Source organism: Micropterus dolomieu, linkage group LG15 (genome assembly GCF_021292245.1).
Source record: "Micropterus dolomieu isolate WLL.071019.BEF.003 ecotype Adirondacks linkage group LG15, ASM2129224v1, whole genome shotgun sequence".
Lineage (NCBI taxonomy): Eukaryota > Metazoa > Chordata > Actinopteri > Centrarchiformes > Centrarchidae > Micropterus > Micropterus dolomieu.
Genome location: NC_060164.1, coordinates 15,284 through 40,073, shown reverse-complemented (window position 1 = coordinate 40,073; position 24,790 = coordinate 15,284). Strand labels below are relative to the sequence as shown.

General features: G+C 41.3%; 1 protein-coding gene across 1 annotated transcript in view; it reads left to right on the top strand.

The window, feature by feature from the left end:
- Positions 1–2,863: 2,863 nt before the first annotated feature.
- ncapd3 (non-SMC condensin II complex, subunit D3) overlaps positions 2,864–24,790 on the top strand; it is a 33,944-nt gene continuing 12,017 nt past the window's right edge. Inside the window, exons 1-28 of the mRNA XM_046071199.1 lie at positions 2,864–2,972; positions 4,048–4,220; positions 5,084–5,246; positions 6,698–6,864; positions 7,758–7,928; positions 8,020–8,081; positions 8,160–8,247; positions 8,709–8,842; positions 10,332–10,404; positions 10,620–10,745; positions 12,719–12,971; positions 13,194–13,232; positions 14,509–14,601; positions 14,772–14,845; positions 15,029–15,163; positions 15,555–15,775; positions 16,003–16,194; positions 16,303–16,400; positions 16,487–16,596; positions 17,374–17,481; positions 18,247–18,361; positions 19,974–20,069; positions 20,239–20,477; positions 20,946–21,025; positions 22,392–22,529; positions 22,745–22,878; positions 23,148–23,356; positions 24,659–24,769. Coding sequence (XP_045927155.1) covers positions 2,921–2,972; positions 4,048–4,220; positions 5,084–5,246; positions 6,698–6,864; positions 7,758–7,928; positions 8,020–8,081; positions 8,160–8,247; positions 8,709–8,842; positions 10,332–10,404; positions 10,620–10,745; positions 12,719–12,971; positions 13,194–13,232; positions 14,509–14,601; positions 14,772–14,845; positions 15,029–15,163; positions 15,555–15,775; positions 16,003–16,194; positions 16,303–16,400; positions 16,487–16,596; positions 17,374–17,481; positions 18,247–18,361; positions 19,974–20,069; positions 20,239–20,477; positions 20,946–21,025; positions 22,392–22,529; positions 22,745–22,878; positions 23,148–23,356; positions 24,659–24,769 — 3,654 coding nt within the window. The 5' untranslated portion in view covers positions 2,864–2,920. The remainder of the gene's footprint in view (positions 2,973–4,047; positions 4,221–5,083; positions 5,247–6,697; positions 6,865–7,757; positions 7,929–8,019; positions 8,082–8,159; positions 8,248–8,708; positions 8,843–10,331; positions 10,405–10,619; positions 10,746–12,718; positions 12,972–13,193; positions 13,233–14,508; positions 14,602–14,771; positions 14,846–15,028; positions 15,164–15,554; positions 15,776–16,002; positions 16,195–16,302; positions 16,401–16,486; positions 16,597–17,373; positions 17,482–18,246; positions 18,362–19,973; positions 20,070–20,238; positions 20,478–20,945; positions 21,026–22,391; positions 22,530–22,744; positions 22,879–23,147; positions 23,357–24,658; positions 24,770–24,790) is intronic.

Here is a 24,790-nt window from a genome sequence, read left to right as displayed (position 1 = left end):
TCTATCTTGTCATATGTTGTCATGCAGACAGTATGGAAAGTAATTAATTTCCCAACCTTTATTTTTAGCTTTAAAACTACTTAAGAATTTTAGGGAGAAAATCTGGCTTCAAGCACCTAAATGTGACTTACAGGATGTCATAGAAAATTCCCACTTTCATATACAGTATAGTATAGGCTGTACAGAAACTGTGGTTTTTGTCATTCATATACATATGAACTAATAATCACCAACTTACCACCTTTTTCTGACTTGCAATGTGATCTGAAAATATGTTTAATTTTTAATCCAACAAAATGTAAGGGTATTGAGGCGGTAGGTCATATTTCAGCAGATATTCAGTCATGAAGAACTGAAACTAACACTGACATAGATCCCACACACCTGTAAATTTTTTGGACACTTTATCTCAAATGCTTTGCTCTAAGTTCTATTTACAATCATCCTTTTAAACTTTAAACTTCATTCATTAATGAACCCAAAACCAAAAAGTGTGGCTGTATTTGTATGGGCTGAGTCTACCAGTGTGCTCCACCATCCAGCTACCCCAGATGTGATCCTTTATGTGGTCCTGATTAAGTCATCCTTTTTAATGTCTTTCATTAGCCTGATTACAAGCATGGACTCTTGTTATGCAGTATTACATTACCAACATTAGTGTTGTAGTCAAGACCGCTCAAACCGAGACCAAATCAAGACCAAGACCAGAGTTTATCGAGACAGAGACAAGACCAAGACCAGTCGAGACCAAGACCGAGGGAGGGCAAGACCGATTCAAGACCAAGACCAGTTCCCTGCATTGCATGGTACGCAATAAAATGTGGAACGAGATCATAGGTGCTTCACAAATTGATCTGAAAGATCCACATTCCCATTAAAACACCCACATACAAACACTAAGAGCTGAAATCAACGTAAGCATCACAGGGAGGGGTGACCGTCATTAATTAGGGTAATTGGTTGCATTTGAAGCATTAAGTTTTACTTCCAATCAAAGTTAGGTTGTTAACAAATAAATCAGACAATGCAAAAGCAAATTATTGATATTCTCAAAGTTACGGTCTTGACTGGTCTTGAAATAAAATCCCAAGTCCTCAATGTCCAAGACCGAGACAAGACCGAGTACAAATGCGGTCGAGTCCGAGACGAGACCAAAACCATCAGAAAGTGGTCTTAGGACCAAGACCGGTCTCGAGTACTACAACACTAACCAACATCCCACTTGGGCTGGATTTGGTTCAAGGATTTTCATTACTGGTGCCAATATGATGCCCGTGTCTCTGTAATATTCCACAACAAGACAGAGAAACTGACTAACAGTGTAGTTTTCAATGCTCTCTGCGACAGACCAGGGGACCTTCAGGTCTGCAAGTCAATGGGAAGAGGAAGAGAGCAGGGTCCCCATATTTGAGCTGTGTCACATCCTTTAGGGTCCCCATACACTAGCAGTTGTTTTTTTTATATTTTGTTGTAAACGTTTCTTTGCTCAAGAAGTGTTACAAAACGTGATATTTTTTATGATGTTAAAAACAAGCTAAATATTCTTTTTTGTACTGTCTTAGCTGTGAAAGAAATATTCTGCTAAATGACCTAAAAATACAACCTGGTTGAAGTTCTATAAAGTGCAGGTGATGTTAGCCTGCTGAAGAAGGTAACATTGATGTAAGGCCTATAAAACCATGCGACTGTACAACAGACTGTAGTATAATATCTCCTCTGGAATTAAACTGAAAATGTAAACCTCTGTTGTGTTGTGTAGGGGTGTGAAAAATAGATTTCACTGTGGAGGCTCTCAGGATGACTTCTAATAAACCTGAGATAGAGGATCCCCCCAACATTCAAGTCAGCACTTATACACTTCAAACATTTAATTTACCACGGCATCACCTGAAAGTGCCAATTAGTGGACAAAGACAAAACCAGACTGGAAGGTGAATCCTTCTCCCTGCAGCTTGCAGTCTCTCACAGCAGAATTGGACCGTGCCAAAGTAATGCGCTATAGAATGTATATCACATGCATATACTGACCACACTGGCATACAGTAGCCTACGCTGTAGAGAATATAAATGAAAGCATATGGTCAAAGTGCTTAAGCCCTGCAAGAATGTGCCTTAGGTGTGCATTTTTTAGTCTGTTGTGCTGTCCTGTAGAAACATCAGAGCCTTATGATGGAGCATTACTAATTTATTTTTATTTCTTATTGACAAGATGCCAGTATTTGAATAGCTCAACTCTTACACTAAGAATTATGGCCAATGTGACACCGTTAAATGTTTACACTTTTCAAATTAAAGAAATATATGTTCTGCATTACAGCAAGTTGTTTTACTAAACTAAGATTATGGAGCATCTGCTATTTTTAGGGGTGATACAAAGTTCAGTCTCTCAACCAATTTATGCAGCCAATTTTAATTTGGTTATGACACAAATAATTTACAGAACAAAAACAAACTTTGATGCTGCCATACACATGGGCTGTGTCCGAAATCACCACTCATTCACAACTCCCTACTCCCTAGGGAGCTGTATGTAGAGGACTACATATAAATAACACTGCGGGACACTAACTCCGATCATTATTTCGAGGCTATAATTAGGCCTACGTCATTGCCATCGGACAGTCATTTTTTCTATCAGCACAATGCATGATGGTATATAGGGCTTGGTTAGTGACCATCGGTTGTACACTACTTTTATAATAATTATCACTATACATTCGGACAGCACTACAGAATGGCGAGCTCACTATATAGTGGGCAGTAGTGGGTGATTTGAGACGATGATGTGGGCCCCGCTCCAGGCCAGAAGATGGCGGTAATAAAAGCTGAAAGAGAAAAGGGGGAAGTGACGAACAATGCGTTTTCTGCGCATGTGTACAAAAGTGTAGTTTCAGGCGGGCTGATTCAAAATATAAACAAGATGGATTTGATATCTGCGCTGCAGTTTCTGAAGTTAAATGACATTCCGGAAGGTAAAATTATGTATAGTTATGTATGTCGCAAACAATCTTCCTTATTCTATTAACTAACGGGGGTGAAATTAATTCAGTTTGTCAAGGAAACTGTAACGTTACTGCTAACGCAAAAATGAGCTATTTCCCGGGTTTTGTGCCCTGTAACATTACTGCTGTTATCATCCCAGAAAGAACAACGATCCATTACATATCTTACTAATGAGACTATTCTGGCTGGTTTGGAAGCATAAGATAGTTAAAACGAAACTTCAAACATTATACCTGATTCGTTTGGAGCCAGTGGCGAATTCGGCAAACATGTGACACACACTACTGTCCTCCACAGCTTACCCTGTGTCCTGCACACCGAATTGTAGCGTAGAGGTTTGAACCTTAGTTAATACGCCTAAAGGTGTTAGAGCCATGTTGCACCGTTACCAAGAATTAATGACGCTTAAACGAGGCAAGTTGACAAGTTAATTAACCGGGGTTGGCGCAAGGCTCTCCACATAACATTAAGTAAACTCACGTATGTTTACTGAATATTAACAATAAACAAATAAATGTCGACTGCAAAAAAGCAGGATAAAATACATCTAATAAACCCACCACATAAATAAAGACACTATCAGTAGTAGTGTAAAAGTGTTCCAACCCTAATTAGGCTACCTGAACATTAACGTTCACTGGTCATTACCAGAACGCACTGCAATATTACATACTCCATATCCATATTATGTAGGTACATTTGTATGATTATATCTAATTCAGTTAATATTGTCATTCTAACTGTAATGAAAATAATCACTAGTTGCAGCCCTATTTAAACGCCTGAAACAGCATTTAGACAGGTGATGGTGTTCTTTGAGGGTTAGCAGCTCTTTCTACAGCTCTTGAGTAGTTCAATTTAAAAGGCACACACATCATTGTTCTGAGGGTGAAAATATCTTTCACAGTGTTAAATTAAGCTAAATCCTTACATGGAGGCAATGAGGAATCCAACTTTTCGCACGCGAACATTTACCTGCGTTTAATTCTTCCAAGTTCTGAGACACTGTCTGTTAGGTTATGTGATAACTGTTGTGATCTCCAGCCTGGGTGGACGCAGTGTGGGACTTGGAGTTCACAGAGAGAAAACCACTAGATGACACAACAGAGGAAGAGCTCACACTCAGTGGAGACAAGGACTTCAGAACCCTGTACCAGTGTTTACTCGACCATGCTGCTGCTGATCAACAGGCTGCAGGCACAGATGGAGCTCCACAGGTAAAACTCTTCACTCTGTCCTCTGCGTAGGTATGTAGATCTTTTAAAAGACATGTTTAGTTAAGGACAGGAGCACTAACAAAGCAAGTGGGATTCTTCACCTGGAGAATGACCACACACAGGTTAAATGGCTGGGATTCCCTTCAGAACTGAAAAAGCCTTTCTGATAAGAGGTGGAACGTCTCCACGTATCTTCACGTCCAGTTGCCCTTGATTTTAACTTTCCTTGTGAACATGTTTATGTTGAAATAAATATACATATACAAGTAGTTATGTCTCTTGTTGTATTAGTTTGCCCTCTTATGGACATAATGTGCAAAAATAGACATTCAGATGGTCCGAATCTATGTGTTTTTTTGAAGGAATAATCAAGTATTTTTGGCTAGTTTTGACAGTTCTAGTTAGCAGTAAAGTGCCCCATATTGCTTGTGACTGTTACAAGAGAAGAGCAACCATCCACCTGATACTTTTGTCACGGCTCTATTGACAAGGTGCAGCTCCCTGACTAACGGTTTGGTCAACTGTTAGGAGGCATCCTTACTATGAAGCAGTACACACTCCTATAAAAGCTGACTAGAGCAAGTATTGTGCTACTTTTTTGCAACCGATTGTTTAAATTGACTGCAATCATTCCTGTGTTGCAAACAGTATTTGGGAGGGGACTTTCTACAAGCTTTTAGTGACTTACCTCCCCTATAGTGTACTAACATATACTGAAACTAGTGGCTCAGTGAAAGCTGGGTAATCAATCCCGAAACTTGCTGTGTGCTTTGACCTTGATGCAAAACATCAGTCTGCTGTGTATCTGTTTTCCTGTTGGGTAGCAGCAGTAAGCACCAGCTGTCTCCCATGTTGCACTGCAGAGTATCTGGGCCACTCTTGGGGAGAGCGGGGTGTCGGTCAAGTCTCTGGTGGCCGTGCTGTCCTTCTTTGTCCTGGCGGGAAAAGCCAAAGCGGCCAACGTCCAGCAGAGGGTGATCAGTCTGCACGCCGCCTCACTCTACCTGCTGCTGCTGGGAATCCCAGGTGAAGCAATCTGAGAAATACACACAGAAGAAGGTCTGCATTCAGTGCAGCCCCAAAGTTAAGGTTTCAACTTTTGAACTATTGAAACCATGAGCTGATACTGTATAACTCGTCTTTTCACTTAAAGGAGTGCGCTTAACTACAGTAAGTACAGTAGGTCAAAGTTGAAGCAGGAAGTGCGTCTGTAAACTGACAGTTTGGGCAATAATTTTACTGCTCACCTTATTTTTCCCTATAACACAGCATTGGTCTGACCAGTGTTATTAACTAAAATGTTGCAATGAACCAGAGTCCTCCTTTAATTATTTAAGCTTTTAACAATCAAGCAGTGAAAATAATGGACAAAAAGATACAATCTGCGTACCTTTTTGAAAGCTTTGCACTTTTTTGTTTTCTCAAACAATGTTTTCACAGTCCAGCCCCAGAGCCCTTTTCCAGATATATCCAAAGATAAGACCGTAACAGAGTAACTAGGAGAATGGGCAATGGTAACTGAAATACCGTCTGTCAACTCTGGAACACATTACCAACTAAAATCAATTCAATTCCAGATATAAAATATTCTACTACAACTATTAGGTGCTGGCTAGAACCAAACCAGATCTGTACCCATGAGCTAATTGTACTCTACATGGCCAAGGTGCATTGGTTTTTGTGCATTTAATTGTATTTTTATAACTTATTGTATTGTGGTTTAGTGTTACTGAAAGCTGTCTGGTTAAACAGTACCTGTAAAAGCCCAACAAGGGACAAGAGTTGAAAATTAGCATTAGCTGTAAACTCTGTGCAGCATATCAGTTTCATGCTCTGTATTGGAACTATGTTGAATAAATGGCATTGTCTCAACTAAAAATCAAATATACTGTTTGCTGTTGAGGTTAAAGGTTCCCAGTGGAGTTTCTTGTAAACAAACAAGTGTTAATCTTTACGTGTTACTCACCAAAACACATTGTGAATCCTTGAAGTCTGACAAACATGTTGAATGTATTTCCTTCCTCATAAAACATTTGCACAGCTGATTTTCTACATTTAAATTTCAGCATTGTTTATGTTCAGGATTACTAGCTTGCCAACTTCTTTTTCCCTGCCTTTGTTGGTGCATTGCTGTGTACTGGCAGGAATGTGTACCGCATCTGCTGCATACACACATGCATGTGCACTTCATGAATAACTTGAGGGCTTCCCACACACACAGCAGTACCTGGTCTCATCAGCTACATTCTTACATGTGTTAAAACGCTCAAGCCTTTCATGTGGGCTTTTTGTTGTTGTTTAATAAAATCTTCTATTGATGTGTAAAGTTTGGGTTGCTTGCTGGGTGCATCTGTGAAAAGTCTCTTTCTCTGGTTTGTTGCCAGTACATCTCCATATAGGGTTGACTTCAATGTACAGGATTGTTTTGTGTGTGCAGTTTTGAGGTAACTTTCTGTATATGTGTTTCTTGCTTCCAGGGAGCATCGCTAACAAGGTTTTCCATGAGGTTTTCTTGGAAACATGTTCAGACTTGACCTCCCACTGCTGGCCTCAGGACTCTGGAAAGAAGCGAAAGAAAGATGGCCTGAAGAGTTCTCAGGCAGAGGGCAAACGCTCCAAACCTCAGCGGAAAGACAGTCCAGAGGTACAGACCTGTATCAGAAATCACCCCAACTCACGGGACCATTATACAATATGATGGTCCAGATTTTTTATGCACTGACTTTACATGTAGTGCCACCTAGCAATGAATTCTTATGTCCAGATTGAAATGTCTGAAAACGTCTGGATGGACTGCCAGGATGTGAGAGCTATTTACTTATTTATTTGCTCAATGTCCCGCCCACAGCACTGATTGGTTACATGTCATGATTAAAGCCTATCAACACTTTGCTCCAGTGAGCTGTGGTTTAAAGAGAAGGCAGCCGACATTACTGAAGATGCAATAAACATCAATATCTGATCTTTTTCTATGATGCCAAGCAGCCCAGTGTCCCTGTTACACCAGTGAACATGCCCAAAGTCACAGCTACGGGGTTTCACTCAGTGACACTCTTGAAAGTGACGGCTTTTAAATCAGTCGCTCTCCCCTTTTTCACTGCAGCTCTGCATCGCGATGTAACGTTATATATTTATTACTTTAAAGCCATTTCCTGTGAGCTAACTATTAATAATAACATTTTTAATTTTAAATTCAATTGACAAAGGAAAGTTTTCAGTTCAGGTTGTTATTTCATGAAAAATGCCACAAAAAAACTAATTGCTGTAGCTATTACACTACTACACCACCATAACATTTTTACTGTCGCGCACCCCCTAGAGGCAGCTCACGTACCCCCAGGGGTGTGGGCACCACACTATAGATCAGGTTTCTAGTCTCTTGAATTTGATTTTCCAAGGACACTGAAATGTTTTACACAACATCTGGTTTTAATTGCTGTATCTAACACAGAGGAGATGTACAAAATGACCTTTGGTGGAATAAATACAGTGGAGAGGTTGTCTGGAAATGGTTTTGCCTACTGCTGTTATCCTCAGATGGAAGTGGATGAGGCAGAGGAAGAGGATGAAGAAGAGCAGATTCATTTCTCTGGTCAGGATCTTATGAAGATCAGAGATGCTGTGGTTCTCCTGGTTCAAAGCCTCCTCAGACTCCTGCAGACATTTCCACTCAAAGACAAACCACAGATCGCTGGCAACTGCACGCAGGTAACGAAGGATTCCATCATCACGCTGGCGTCGTGCCACACTGCAGCGTCCTCATGTATGAGCAGTTAACCTGTTTCCTTTCTCTCTGCAGATCTTCAGTAAGCTGCTTTACTTTGAGCCCGTCATCGGAGAGCCGACCTTTGCCGCTGGACAGTGAGTTTTCTTCTCTCTCTGTCTTGTTGAATGTCTCCAGGATGTGATGGAGCTGACAGTTGTGTTATTTCTGCACAGAGATATCACCAAGCTGAGGAGTGTTCCTGAGATGGCTTTCTACGGCCTGCAGCTGCTCTGCTCGCCGAAACACGGAGACCAGAAAGAAGTAAGATCCAATGACAGTGACAGTGACACACAGAGACCATGTGATCTTCCCAAAGACCTGGACTAGATGGCACATTGCACACTGTGTGACTGAGGATCATACTGACATAGCTTTTTCCTTAAGATACAAAAAAAACCTTTAGCGATGAACAGACCCTTTTCAGGAAGAAATCCATTGATATTTGGCCTACCATTCCTCGACTTCCAGTTCCTCTCAAGCCATAAGTGATCCACGATTCCTTACACTTCCACTGTACTGAGGCTGTTTCACCTCCTCATGTCTCTCAAACTATTTAAACGAAAGAATATGAGAGGGTGATGATAAGAATAAGAATAAAAAAAAAAGTTTAAATACAATATATTTTGATCTCATTCTGGTTAAACATGATGCATGTGTGATATCTACAGTGATATTGGTCTGTAATGCCAGGTTTCTAATCTGAACTGATGTCTGTTGTCCAGTCCCTGCGGAGGGTTTTCCATCGGCTTCTCTACGTGATCCTGATGATGAATAAAGGCAACAGAGGAAAGCCCTCCCTCCTCATACCCAGCCAGGCCATCCTCTCCACCCGTGACTGGACCATCCAGTTTGTTTGGTAAACGGATGTAATCAGATGTTAAACCAAACCATCAATTAATGTCAATTTTGTTGAAATTTGAACGGAGTGAGGAAGTTCAATATTTGAAAATATGTACTTGACTTCACCAGACTGCAGTCAATAAGATCCTCCTCAGCTGGCCTTAACATTTCAGCGTAAGATACTTGATGTGTGATTGGAAGAAAATCCTTAACCTTTGTTCTTATATTGGATCCAGATTGCTGGATCTATAGCTACAAGAGATTCAGTGTGGCTTAACACTGGGGATACCCAAGTTGTTTTTGCCCCCATCCCGACCCGAGTCTTTTACCATTAGGTATTTGCAGAGTGCGATCTGATACTTACATTTACTTTAAGGTTTATTAAATATATATCTGACTAGGGCTGGGCGATATGATGTTATCACGATAAAAACATTTCATACCATTCGATATCGATTCGATATTTTTGCTCCTGACTGAAAATTGAAGAAACCAGATGGTTAATTATGTGGTTCAACTTTTCTTTATGGTCAAAATGGGACAAACACTGCCAAACAGTGGATCACTTAATAAATCAGAGGGAGAACATTCAAAACTATTATGATAAAAAAAACAAAACAAATATGATTAGTAAATTTTTTTTTTCAGTCCTTTTTCCTCAACAAAATAATATTCTAATAGAAAAATTAAGTGCTAATTTGTTCATGATTCAAATGAATTAAATCAAATATTTATTGACGATAACATTTATTATATTGATATTGAGGAAAATTATATTGCGATAATTATCATTACTGTTTTATTGCCCAGCCAAATATCTGACACATAAAGTAAAAGCTTTTTTTTATTAATTTCTTAATCCAAATACTGAGGGTCCTGATTCAAAGTTTATAAATTTTAATTATTAATATGATATGAGATGAAAGATTAAGTGGAAGTGAAGGGATACGATCACCTAGAGAGAAGACACACTACTCTGTTGGAGTTGTGGTAACTGATCTGATGGTCCAGTGGTGTTACAGGGAGGGATTTCTTCCTTTATGAATGACCTCTGGCTGAGTAGAGACACCGGCTTGCAGGGAATTCTGACTAACTGTTGGAATTATTGGTTAGCTACACTGTAAAGCCCTCAGTGACTGGAGAATCCTGACTTCCATCTTGTGGAGATGAACGGAAGTGCAGCTAGCTTTTATCATTGCCTTTAGAAATATATAATTTATTTTATAGTAAAAGCCACTGACATTTCAACACGGTTTCTTTATGGTACCAAAATCCATCTTAATGAACCTTACAACAGTCTTATGCAGAATGTAAAAATTGTGACATCAAGCAACTCCATCTAATCATTCCTTTATTTCTGACTGCTGGAGGGTGGTGTGTAAAGATTGGAGACACATCAGGGTCTCTTGGTGGTTGTTTATTTGGAGACTATTTCTAGCCGTTGATCTGAAGACATGCTACGAACCATGTTACTTTGTACAGGATTTCTGTGTTTGTGATTACAGCCATCTTGTGGATGAGCTGAAGGAGCTGGCACTACCTTTCCTGCAAATCCTCCTGCAGCATATCTGCTTCCAGGTGAATCCTCTAGCAAACACTCAGCAGTGACGCACCTCCTAGAAGATAAATATTACTTCTGTTTGTGTAAATGTCAGAGAGCCTGTTGATGCTTTAAAGTTATGAAGGCAGTCATATCCAAGGATGTTTAAAAGTATTTGGATAGAATAGTTTGCTGTGACGTTGTTATGATCTTTAGTAAAGCTGTACTGTAATGTCCTGCTGTGGATGTTTAGATGGTGGAGAAGAGCGAGTTTCGAAGCCATGGAGCCCAGGCTGTGGGTATGTTCACATCTCAGATGGCAAGTACAGACTACGCCTCTTTCATCAAGTGGCTGTTTAACTTCTCCAGACACACAAAGGTAACACGTCCCATTTGCCACCTATTTGATTTTGTGAGAAATGCATTCCAAATAATACATGCTGGTGTATTTTATATTTTTGTCATGATTCAGATACGATTATATGATGTTTATAGATGTCTCTACACGCTCAATAAGACTTCATTAATCTGGAATGCAAACATGGAAATTCAAAAAACAATTAATAATTCACAGAGCTTGAGCAACTGATTTTCAGCACTGGGTGATTTTTAACCCCCTGTTTACAGAGCAGGATATTTACTTTCACAAATTACCTTCAAGGGAGCACAATATTTTCAGGTTCATTTCTGCAGATGTAAGTGCAGTTCATCTGATTTGCATGACAGCAGTGGAGTTTCTGCTGTTGACGTTTGGTGGAACAGGGAAATGCTCTCAGCAATAGGATATATATATGTATATATACAACAATAAACCTCAGTGAAAAACATCAGTACATTAGAGTGGCACACCCGGTCGACCATAAAAGATTTTGTGCACTGTTTGTGTGATTAGGGGATTAGTTTAGCTGCAGAAGAGTTCATGTTGAATGGTCTGAAGTGTGAAGACAGTGCCTATAGCGATGCCTGTGTAAAGAATGGAGTTTGTGTTACTTAAATTAGCTAATTATGCAGTTTATGGGCAGGATGATGGTTTCTGTGTCAAAGCTGAACACCACACCCAGTCTGCACAATTGGCGGAACACACACCCACACCCCAGTGCTGCGTTGTCTGCCATCCCTCCAGTTTATCTAGAGGCCTTAAACTCCTTTGACTAAATTGTTGCTCTAAACAAAAATCTAATGCCTGCTTAATAAGTGATCCATTTAAAAACAGGAACAATACATATTCAAGCAGGAGGCCACTGGGTAAAAAAGAAAGGTAAAACTGTGTAAAAATTAACCGGGAGTGTTGCTTTTCTTTCTCAGTGCAGCCTTTTAGTACATATGGACAAACACAATTTGACTGTTAAATGCCTAGAAGGGCAACAAATCCCCTCACTGAATGTTAACTATAGTCCAGGGGCCGTATTACAGAGACTTCCTAACCAGCAGAGCTTAGGAACTGGGAACTGATTTAGGAAACAGGCCATTACAGATTAACAGTTCCTAAGTCAATATTCCTTTCCTAACTTTAGATAAGAAAAGTGTTTTACAGAAGCATCCTAACTTCATAAAATCTTAAATAAACTCTCCTAACTTTAGGAGAACTGTTGAGCTGTCCTAACTTTTACTTTTCCACCAGGTAGTGTTTGCTAACTCGTTTAACCCTAATTGCTCCTAATTGCAGCCTTTATTATTTTTATTAACCTATTTTTTATTTTTTTTATTTTACCGTCATAATTAACTTTCCCGAGAAGAGTAGCCTACGGGTTTCTGCCGGGGTCAGTGAGGGAACATAGGAGGAGCCACCAGCGGTTGCCTGTGTCTTTGAATCATTAAATGCACAGTAAATCGAATCAGTAAATGCACTTATTTTCTTTTTGACAGCATCAGCGCTCCGCAGGATGCCGGATATGCGACGGTGACTGTGTCCGCTATTTTAGCCCACTATTTGGATTTTTCGACGGAAGTTACAAACACCTCTAAGTCATCTGACTTGAAGTTCAGTGATAGTTGTTGTTTCTGCTCCATTTTCAGTGTAGGTTTCATTAAAAACTACCAAAAAACAGCGATTGAAAGCAGTTTAGCTCGGCCAGATGAGAAAAGTGGCATCGGTTGCTAGGTAACAGACATAAAAATTGTAACCGATGTGGGTTTGAGTATTTAGGATTTCCTAACCTGAGATAAGATAGGATTCCTAAAGTTAGTTGGGATTTGCTTCTGTAATACCAAATTGAGAAAAATCTTAGACTCTTCCTATCTTAACTTAAGACTTAAGATAGGAACTTTCTGTAATACAGCCCCAGATATCAGTCAGCCTCATTATCTTCTGTGAATTCCAGTGTTTACCGTCTGTTGTGCTGGCTTCTATAGATGGTAAGCCGGCTGTTCTCTGTCGACGTGGTGATGGTTTTGCTGGAGCAGCCAGAGAGAAAGCCGGAGGAATGTCAGGACCCTGAGCTTGCCAAATTCCTGCCACACAAGTTCCTGATCCAGAGCCTGCTGTTCGCTCGGCGGATGGACGACTCGCCCACCGTCCAAGGCCATGCCCTTTCCTGCCTGGCCCAGTGTCTGGAGCTACCTTCTCTCAACGTCACCCGGGCTGTCCACAACCTCTTTTCTGCCAGTGAGAAAACAAACACACTCTGGACCTGAATTTAGTTTGAAAACAGCAAATTTTCTGTAAAGATCATAAGATGTGAAGAATTTGGGGTAATTTTTATTTATCACACAACTCTTTGAATTATTAAAGAATCTAAGGGCAGATGTTATATATTTTAAGAGCTGCTGTGTTTGTATGATAAACTGTTAAGTCACTAAAAGTAACCCATCTCATCTCTCTTTTTAGCTGGAACCCAGACAGTGTTGGAAGGTGAAATCACAGAAGGTACACGATCTTGTTTCTTTATTACAGTGGTTGTTTGACACCGAGGCTGAGGCTGACAAATGTGTTTCTCAGAGTAGAGCAGAGTTTGGCTGGAAACCTGCCGCATGGGCTTGGAAAGGTTAATCTTGCCAACAGTTGATGACTCAGTGGATAAGACACATGCCTTTGGTGTGAAAGACCCGGGTTCAATTCCCCACTGTGACCCATCCACCATTGTGTCCCTGAGCAAGACACTTAACCCCTAGTTGCTCCAGAGGCGTGCGACCTCTGACACGTATAGCAGTTGTAAGTCGCTTTGGATAAAAGCATCGGCTAAATGAAGAAATGTAAAGATAAGACTGAACATTTATTTCTCTCAGCCTTCAGTACCTTGCTTTTTAAAAGCTAATTCTGGTTTAATTTGTCTGATTTGGCCCATCAATTCTATTGATAATAATCAACTTGTACACAACAATTTAAAATCTGAGATCTGCAAAGGTGGTGAGATCACTAAAAAGAAGTCGTATCGTTTGAAAATGGAGGTTTGACTGGTTAATGCATTATTTATGTTGGTTCTGTTATGCTTGGCCTGCATTATGATGAGGAGATGGATTGTAGCGATTGGGTGAGAGCTGTCACTGCCATTATTTCCAGACTTTGATTGATCACATAATCCATCTGTGCAGGTGTTGAAGATGTGCCAGGTGAGAGGTGTCTCTGTGCACTTGTTTTCACTGCAGCCATTTTACACACAAACATTATATGAAAACTAAATCATACTTGGTTATATATGCACAGTGTTAGAAGGTATCATATATCATCACATTCACCCCAGAGGTGGGGAAGTTATAAGTGCCTGAAGAACGCCTCTGTACTCACTCTGTTTGACCTCCAAGTGAAGTGGTTTAGATGATCTGTACGAACAGCTGGTTTCTTTCTAACCTGTCTGATCATCTAACTGCTTATATTTGTTGACCTGTTGGACTTCAGGCAATTACTTTGGGGAGTATACTATTACAACTCATAGAAAAGATGGCCAAACCTGTGAAAAGTAGACGGAAGTTGACATAAACCAGTTTTATTCTTTAACAATTTTCATTACGGACTATTGGTGGTTGCAACAGTTCTCAGTGAGGTTTGGATTATTGTTATAAGTGGCGGCACCGTTTCTGGAAAGAGAAACCAACCAACCAACAATCTACATGGTACTACAGATACAACTCAATAAGAACCTTGCCTGTAGTGCATCTTGTATAAAGTGTTAGTGTTTTAATAGATGTGACTGTGTGTGTTTCAGGAAGTGTCAGTTCCCAGCAGACTCAGAAAACCTACCGCACTCTGCCGTTTAGGACTGTGGAGATCAGCAGCACTGACAGCTCTGTCTGTGACGGTGAGGCAAACCATTCTCAGCATTCAATGATTTTTATTACATGCATTGGGTGCTGGCCAACAATTTTGTAAATAGATATTTAGATACCGTTTACACATTTAGACATGTGTAAATATTTATATATTCAGTGTGAGATTGACTCAAAGTGATGATATAAATTTTCGATGCAGGAAAAGAGAACCTGGCTCTTCTCCTGCGGCGTGTGAAAGACTCTAAGACTAACGTGAGGAAATCGGCACTGCAGGTATCGGGAACTGAACTTGACCAGACAGCTTTATGCTTGAAATCCAAATAATAATGAGTACAGTAACTGACCAGCCACCAGTACAGTATATGTTTTTCACCCCAGCTCTCTGTGCAGTATGCTTGAGGTAAAGAAAGATGGACAGATGACCTTTAACCTCTGTGCTCTGCCATTCCTCCACAGGCTCTGCTGGGTCTTCTGAAACACAGTGTGATCCCCATGAGCTGGGAAAACCTAGCTATGCTATCAGAGCGCAGCAGAGACCCGGCTGTGTCTGTGAAGAAGAAGGCCCTGCAGTGTGTGGGAGAGCTGCTCGCTGTGAGTCTTCACCAGCACTTCTGAGACAGTAAAACGGAGCATAGAAAACTCTGATAGGGTTGTCAGCATCCTTATATTGACAATAAATGTCAGTAACAGTGTAAGATAGAAAACTAAAATTTGTGTTGTTTTCTCTTGCTGCATAAAGTAACATGTTGCATGCTGATTACTGGTCCAAATCATCTAGTGACCAGAAACAAGTGAGAGAAAAATGTGTTGCATATTTTGCACGACACATTTTTATCACAAATACATTTAGTACTGCAAGTTAACGGTGCGCGGGACATTATTAGCAACTTTTGATCAACTCCGAAGCACCTGTCTCATGAAATAGATGTGCAAAGTGTTTGTCATTTTGAAACATGTTTCTGTTCTTTCCTCTGATCTCCAGGCTAAACCAGAGTGCAGCGAGGTGCAGAAGGCATGGCTTCATGGTGTGGTGCCGGCTGTGGTGGACTCTGAGAACTCTGTGCAGGACAAGGCGCTGGAGGCTCTGGACCAGGTGCTGCTCAGCCAGGTCAAACCGTACTCGGCCAGCCGCCACATGGATGCTAGCCAGAGGCTGACCTGGGATCTGCTGGGCCTGCTCTGTCATGAGTGCCAGAACCTCAGGTTGGACCAACTACATTCAGTCCAGTTTGTGTTTCATGCTAAATAACAACACATCATACAGCAGAATTTGAGTAGAATACTAAATACTTTTATTTTTGTTTTATTTTGATGAAAAATAGTCAAACATAACAAATGCTGAAATATTAGGTATATTAGGCTTTATTGCTTAGAAACTGACCACTTCACCACTGCTGTTGCTAATAATGTTTTTTGTCCCGGGTCTCCAGCCGATATTTCAGCAGGGCCTTCACCATCTGGTCCAAACAGAAGAAGTTCACACAGAGATTCATCACGGACCTGATCTCACACACTGAGGCAGATCACGCTGCCGGGGCTTGGCTGCTGCTCTCCAAGGTTGTTGCTTCGTCCCCCATACTGCCCTTCACCAAGATCCTGGATGCCTGGGACAGCATGGTCCGGTGAGAAGGACACACACTATTTATTTGCAACATTTACATTGAGCTCTTGATTTATTTTCAGCTGACAATCCAGTGTTAGCTAGATGATGTTTGTATTTTTGCTCTTAGTTCGAAGGATGTAGCCGTGACAACCTCCTGTCACATCCTGTGTGTAATGGGCGACATCGCCGTACATTTGAATGAAGACACCAAGGACAGGATCGTTCGTAAGTGATTGTGTAAGATGATGGGAAAATTCCCTGGAGGAGTCTGGAAGTTTTGTAAACCCCCATCTCTGTCTCTGTCTACTCAGAGGATCTGATGTCTTGGTTGAAGACTTTTACTTTATCTCTGGAGGTGATCTGTGCTGCTGTGGAGACTCTTTATCAACTCGGCCGCAGTGAAGACGTCAAACAGACTCAGGTGGGAGATCTTGTCCTGCATAGTTTCATAATTAGAAATGTTACGGTGCAAAGTTTAAACCAGGGGTCGGCAAATAATTCTGGCATCGGACCAACATTTTTTCAAGCCGTTACATGGCAGGCCAGAACATAGTCAAATTATTTCAAATCCTTGTGTTCTCGTGTGCACGTTTAGCTCAGTCTCTACTGTGCGGGGCTTCCATTAGGAAAATTGTCAGATCGATTACAACTAACTGCAGATTTTTCTTTTCTCCCTTGGTAAGGACACTTTTGTACATGCTCACAATAAAGCATGTGCTGCAGTGTGTGCGCGTCCCGGTGTTTGATCCGCATTCATAAACCTATGGATGCTTATTTTCATTATCCTGAGGAAATTCAGGGGAATCCAATCGCACGTTTACTGACAGCTTTTTCAGAGGTGTGCTAAGCAGGCCAGAGTCTCTTTTGAGTTGTCCTTCAGAACTTTTCAAAGTAAAAGCTCTTAATAAACTCGACATGAAGCATTGCTGCAAAAGACATTCTCACGCTTTTATTTTAGAGGCACAATCACTTAAGAGGAAGTTATGTTGTGAGTAACTGTTGCTGTCATGACTGAGATCTATTTCAGCACTAGCCGCTATCAATATATTTAATTTTCTGCTATCAAAGCAATCTGGCTGCGGGCCAGATATTATTGCTGTCGTTCCGCCTATTGCCGACCACTGGTGTAAACCCAAAGGGAGTCAGTTGGTTTGATCTTTCTATAATTTATTTTATATGTCATTTCTTTTGTGTTCAGGCTTTTCTGAACCAGCACTGTGGTGAGTTGGTGTCTGTCTGCGAGGCTTATTTAGCCAGCATCATCCTGAGAGAAAATGGAACCCAGAACCTCAATGAGGAGCTGATGGTGAGAACTAACCCTTTGCTGGCCTTCCCTTACCCCAACACCTTCATTACCATGCAGGTTAAAAGATTTCAGTCTAACCTGTTAAATGCCTGTTTTTTAGCGTCTTAAGTGTGTCTTATAGTTATGTGACATCAACACGTGCTGTGTACAGCAGCAACAGACAGAGAGCCGGATGAGAAAATCATTATTTTATGCTCACAATGTCGTTTGACGGAATAAATCAAGGTTTAAAATGTGTGATCACACAGAGAGGTAAAGACAGAACGTTCTCTCGCTAACTTCACTGTCACACAGCCTCATGGTGACTAAGCTACAGGTACTGACTGTAGAGTTTCAACCTGATACGCCTCCGTTCAGTCTCCTCCTGCTCTCTGTGGTCACTTAAGTTCATCATGTAGTACTTCTCATTTACATGTTGGGGTTTTTTTTGTTTCTTTTGTCAGACAACTGAAGGAGTATGAAATACTCACTAAACACTACATGCTAACCAGCAGTCACTGCACACCACTGATAAAACCATTATTTTACAATCATGAGGTCTTCTGACAAAACCTGAATCCAGGCTAATGACTAATGTCTAATGGCTAATGTGTATTCAGCTACATTGGTATGTTAATTGAACAATCACAGAAACGAAATGTTGCCTTCCTAACTTTATAGACACAAAGCCCCTGATTATTTGTTAAATTCACAGACCCAGGGTGCTGTAAGATCCCAGGTCAGTACTTGTATTGTGCTTGTGATTTAAGTTGTTCTCTCTTCCAGGTTAAACACCTGCACACTCTGGGTGTTGCGTCACTCCACTGTCCTGCCAAGGTCGGCAAAAGGACGGTGCTGCTGGTGGAATCTGTCCTCACAACACATTCTGACAAACTGGCAGGTAGGTAAAGAGCTAGAAACCTGGTTTGCAGGTTAGAAAAAAGAGATTTAGTGAGAGCATTTGTTTTATCAGGCGTACTCCCACCACAGTCAGTTCTGGTGTTTGCCAGCCCCAGTGTTTCCCACACCTTGGCTTTACTTGGGTGGGCCGCCCAGGTAGATTAACAGCCGCCCAAGTAAATTTGGCGACCCATTTTAAAATAGTTTTTGATTGGAGCACATATTCGCTCTGCACCTCCTCTCGCTCAGTCGCTCTCTCTCTCGCAAACACGGCCAATTCACTGTCTGTGAATTGAATGGTTGATTTGTACCAGAACAGGTTTACATGGTTTCATTTTCACAAAACATCAAAGTTTTAACCAAGCTCTGTCTCTACATCACAGGAACAACTAGGGCTGAAACGATTCATTGATTAAATCGATTCATAAAATGCTTCGACACAAATTCTTTGCATCGATGCTTCGTTTAATCCATGTAACTATACAGCACAGTGTTTCAAAGGGACATTTATTACTGTCGCACAGCAGCGTGATTATGATGGAGCTGTTTGCAAAGTGGGAAGAGAGAAAACAGGAGGGACAAAGAAGAAAGTGTCCAAAGTCTGGGATTATTTCAAGCTAAAGAAAACAACAACTCTAATGTCACAGTCATTCCACCGTAAAACAAAACGTATGTCGCCTCGGCAACAGCACGACGGCAGCTGAACAAAAAGGTGTTCTGCCAGCGGACCACAGACAAGGTAACAGTAACAGCAACTTTAGCATTTAGCTGAAATCATGATTGATTGTTGACTTGAAGCCAAAGTAAGCTGCAGTCCTCAGCTGAAAATGTGCACATGTCCGTTTGTTCTCCTGGTTGGCCTGCGAGTTGTAACCTCACAGTCAGGAGTTAACTGGCTGTCGGTCTGATGTTTGCTGTATGACACAGTATGAATTTACGAAAGGACTAATAAATATCTATCACCTATAAACATGCACAGCTGATCCCGTTACCGATAGGCGCCGCTGCCGCCGCTTCTTAAAGACGCATCAATGAATCGTTGAAATAATCTATAGAAGTTTCGAATACTAAAATCATCGTTAGCTGCAGCCTTAGTAACAACTTTATGTCCATTAACTGCCTGGAGGGTATCTAGTGTTTGGAAGGGAGAGGAGAGGCGTGCTGCAGCTCAGTGTTTTTCCCATAATTTTTCCACCGGTGATTTTGAGGGTGTGTCGGACTAGCTGCTTAGCGAGCATTATGACTCATTTTTCGCTGTGACGTCACAGCAAAGTGGGAGAAAAGGCTGGACTACAAACGAGCGGTTTTCAAGCAGTTCAGAGCAGAGTTTTCTGTGAGAGATACAAGAAGAACTCCCTTTGAGCTGGACTTTGGGCTTTTTCACTTTGCAAACCTTATACATGCACAAAAAAGATATATAACTAAATAAAGGAGAGGGGAAAAAGCCATAATAAGACCTCTTTAATAGAAGCTTTGAATGTAAAAAGTGACATTTGGTATAGCCCTACACTGTACACAGGAGCTTCAAAATTTAACAGAAAAACATTGAATGTATTCTGTGGTCACATGGTTGACATTGCTGTCTTGTTTTTTTTTATGTTGGTCATTGACAGAGTGCCCGGAGGAGCTGCCAGCCTCGCTGCCTCTGTCCCAGTTCAAATTAAACTCTCTGCCTACCAGAGTCAGAGCACACGGAGTCATCACTTTAGGTAAACTGTCCTACTCTCGTTTATGTCTGCCTCCTCTGTGTCTCTGTCAGTAAAAGCTGAGAAACATTTTTTATGAAACGATACAAAATGATAGCCTTATCCTCCATGTGTTTCTGATGTCTCCTCATACATTTAATGGTTTGTCTTCATTGCTGTCTGTCTGGTTCAGGTAAACTGTGTCTGCAGCATGAAGAACTGGTCCAGAAGTACCTGCCTGTGTTTGCCAGAGAGCTGGAGGTCGGCACAGAGGTTGCTGTGCGCAACAATGTGGTGGTGATTATGTGTGATCTGTGTGTTCGATACACCAACATCGTGGATCACTACATCCCCAACATCTCCGCCTGTCTGCGAGACAGCGAATCTGTCATCAGGGAGCAGACTCTCATCATGCTGACCAACCTGCTCCAGGTGGGAACTGTTCTAAACATTCTACACTAGGCTACAAAATGTATGTAACAATTCATTGCAGTTTAATACAAGGAAAGGGGGTGATATCAACATCTTTCATTCCAAGGCCATTTTTGTTACTTCAAATAAAGACCACATTCTTTCTTCTATAGTCTATTGATGTGACGTAAAAGAAAAATTATGTATTTGAAAAATATGGAAGGGCATTTGAAACTTAATTTAGTTTCATATAATGAAGACATTTTTAGCTGATTGCCAATTATATACTCCACCAGGAATCAGCTTTTAGTCGTCCAAATTGACAGATGGACAGGTAAAAGGTTGCCACATTTCAATCTCTTAATCGATTTGTCAGAAGATTCTGCACCAGTCGACCCCTCATTCCTCCTTCATGCTAAATGGGCTGTTTTCATGGAATCATTTGGCATGGTGTGTTTTGATTGGTTATATCTTATGCCTTTTTTCTAGGAGGAATTTGTGAAATGGAAGGGCTCCCTCTTCTTTCGCTTCATGGTGGCGCTCGTTGACCCAGTCCCTGCCATCAGCAGGTAAGTCCCAATATGATGACTAAAGGCCCATTTATACTCCTGCGTAGGGTCTACGTGCATACCGACACCGTAAGCTACGCACGTAGCCAATGCATTTATAATTGTGCGTAGGTCTGTCATTCTGCAATTACACCCCCAAACGCTAGTCACCAGGAGCGCTACAGCGTCCACTGTGTTGACTTTTGCCGGCCGAGCAGGCTAACTTCCAGTTTAGTGCCCCGCTAACGTAAATGGGGGTAAATTGTAAACGTGCGGCTGGTGTAGCCTTTTCAAATGTTACCGACCGAGTAGATCACATTCTGAGAGCGAAACGAGTCATTTCGCTCGGGTTGCGACGGTCAAATATATTGATTCACTGTGTTACAGCTGCCGTTTTGGCCGCTAGTAAATGTTACTTCAAAGCGCGGGATACTTCCGGTCGGCTCGGAGGCATTGCGAGGCTACCCAGCCGACCAATCACAGAACTTACGGTCCGCGCCAACTCGACACGTGTAGTTAAATTTTTGAGTAGGTGCACGTCAGGCGACGACGTAGCCTCTACGTAGCCCCGTAGCCTGCGCCGTTGATTTGATGCAGAAGTATAAATTGCGCTTAAGTAGTCCAATTCAAAAAGTTAAACTTTGATATATTCCAGATTCATTACACATAAAGTAAAATATTTCAAACCCTATCTTTAATATTGATGATTACGGCTTACAGCTCAAAATGTATCAGAATTTTAGAAAAAAGAATTTATAATGCAGAAATGTTGACCTGAGAAGGGCTGTAATCAGCTAATTAACTCAAAACACCTGCAAAGGTTTCCTGAACCTTTAATCTCTGTCTCGTCTGTCTGGGGTGTTGACGACGCAGTGGATAAGACACATCCCTTTGGTGTGGAAGACCTGGGTTCAACTCCCCATTGTGACATTCACCAATGTGTCCCGGAGCAAGGCACTTAACCCCTAGTTGCTCCAGAGGTGTGCAACATGTTATATGTAGGCACCATCGTGCTGGCACTGTTGAAAAATCAGCAACAACATCCTATTCTGTGGCCCTTTTGTATCCAATTCTATCATGCAGGGCAGCATAATGCATTGTAGGATTAAAAAAAAAACAAAAAAAAACACACACATAGCAAATTGCTCTTATCAAAGTGACACATTTTTAAGTGGGTGTCCATGGCATGATAATAGGGACATATTTTCTTCATATCAGTCATACCACATTGCTGCTATATGACTGCATGCTGTGATCTCTCCACGCATTTGCACATTGTTCATGAATTAATAAATATACACACAGAGCTTGGATCTAAAATTGCCCTGAGCACCTGAAGAAACCCACCGTAATATCAAACCTAAGTGCCTCCTGTTTCCTGTTCCAGTCTGACTGAATACTGCCTGCTCCACCTGTTGCTGAAGAAGAACCCAGAAATGTTCAGCCAGCACTTCATAGAGTGCATCTTCCACTTCAACTGCTACAGCAAACACAAGTCCTACAACAAGTTCCCTCAAAATGAGCGGTAGGACGCTGTGGGGGATATCATTTCTGTCTTCCAGTTTAAATTTGCCATTACTACTTTATGATTATTTGCAAAGATGACTCTTGAAACCCTGTGTATTCATAACTACATAGAACTGAAAGAGTACAGTATGCATCCTGTTACAATACATGCAAGGATTATTAAGTATATAAAATATTCTTTCATTGACTTATATTTCTTTTAAATTTATGCAGAGACAAGGTTCGGTTCTCCCTTAAAGGAGCTCAGCACCGCGAGAAACGTTTTCGGATCTACCGCTTCCTTTTGGAGCACTTCACTGATGCCCAGCGCTTCAACATCACCAACAAGATCAACCAGGCTGTCTTAGGTGAGCATGAATGGACTAAGAAGTAAAAGCAACAAAGCATGGAAAAAGCAACTTATGCATAGAACCACCAATTCTTTTTCAGCTCTGTCTGGTCTAAATGTTTTTCTTTCTCTGGTGATGACTCAAATGAACTCCGCTGGTTCATTAAAGGGTGTATTATGAATAGTAAACATCTTTGGACATCTTAACACGTTTTCTCTGTGAATTCTGGACAGCACCAAATGAAGTCTAGAGCAGTATTAACCTGAAAAAAAACTTTCCTCTCCCAGCATCCTTTGCAGACGAGGAGCTGCCTCTCGATGGAGATGGTGCTGACATCTTGTCAGAAACGTTCAACATCTTGAGTCTGAAGGAGATGAAGCTGCAGGCCATATCTACTCCAGCAGGAGGCGCTGCAGGGGAGGAACCAGAGGAGGAGAACATGGCCACCATGGCTAAGGCTGTCCTGCAAGCCGCACAGAAGAAAGTGGTGTCACAGGTGAGCAATGTTGGAGAAGTTACTCAAACTGTAATCAATTACGCATTTAAAAAAAGTAGATTCCTTTGCAACTGTAATTAATCAGCAGATAAAGTAATGCATCAAATGTCCGCACCCACACCTCACATTTTCTGTATTTAACACAAATAGAAAATGAGACATTAAAGGAGACCTATTATGCTTCTCCATATTTTATGCCTTATTTACAATGTTACAGTGTTGGAGGTTCAAGTTAAACATGGCCAAAGCTTCAAACAATGAGGTCAAAGTATTTTTTTTTTAAATCCCTGTGAGCCAAAACCTCAGATTTCTTCCTGTTCTGAACGCTCTGTTTTCAACAGCTTTTTCTACTTATGGCTCTGTTTGGGGACACAAGGAGCTAGACAGAGATGGTTTTCCATATATGGTAATTTTCTCTCTGTACCGCAACAACAGCCTGGTAACATGCTTCAGGTCTTGGCCAATCAGAAGACGGTGGGCTTTGAGAGGGGGAGCCTTAAAGAGACAGGAGCATCTACAGTTTGTTTCAGACATAGACTATATATAAGAAGTGGACGTAGTCATCGCAGTGTCCCCCGTTGGTTTGTGGACTGCCGTTTTGAAGCCTCGAGCTTGGCTGATAGGGGGCCGCCATGTTGAGTTTTTGCAACCAGCCACACCGGACATGACCATATTTGGACGAGACGGTGGCTCTAATGGCCGTGTGTGAAGCTAGCTAGCTTGCTTAGCTAGGTGCATCTGTAATTCACGTTAACTGTCACTTTAACAGGGCTGATAATTTTGTCTAGCGAACATCAGTCTTAAAACTAAATGTACTCACCAGAGAAAGTGAACAGCCAACTCCTAATAAGCTTTTCCAACAGCACTGGTTAAATTTACACAGTGCCGAGGGTACGATTCTCTAGCCTGATTGACAGGTCGCCATGATTACGTTTGTCAATCACAGATAATCCGCCCTGAAGCAAACTCTGCTTTCTGGTCTATTTTCCTCTAAATGGGACCTTAATTTACTAAATGAACCTCATATTGGATTGAAAACATAAAACTAGTGACTGAGACCATAAACTCATCAGGAAAGTGTTTACTGAGGTAATATATCAGCTGAGAAGTAGCCTCATTATACCATTATTTCTAATGGAGCCGAACTTCTTTTTGCAACCGGAAGAGTCACCCCCTGCTGGCCCTTCAATAGAATGCAGGTTTAAGGTATTAGATTCCCATCTCTCTCATCGCTAAATATCATTAGAAAATTCGGTGGAGTTTTTAGAGGAGCTCATTTCAGCTTCCTGCTTTGATCCACAGGTCCAGAAGAAGGCCTTCATAGAGAATACAGTTCCTGTCATAATCAGCCTAAAGAGCCTGCTGGAGCAAAAACGCTCTCCTGTCCTCAGAGACCTCATGGCCTACCTCCAGGTGAGACCACGGCATGGACTT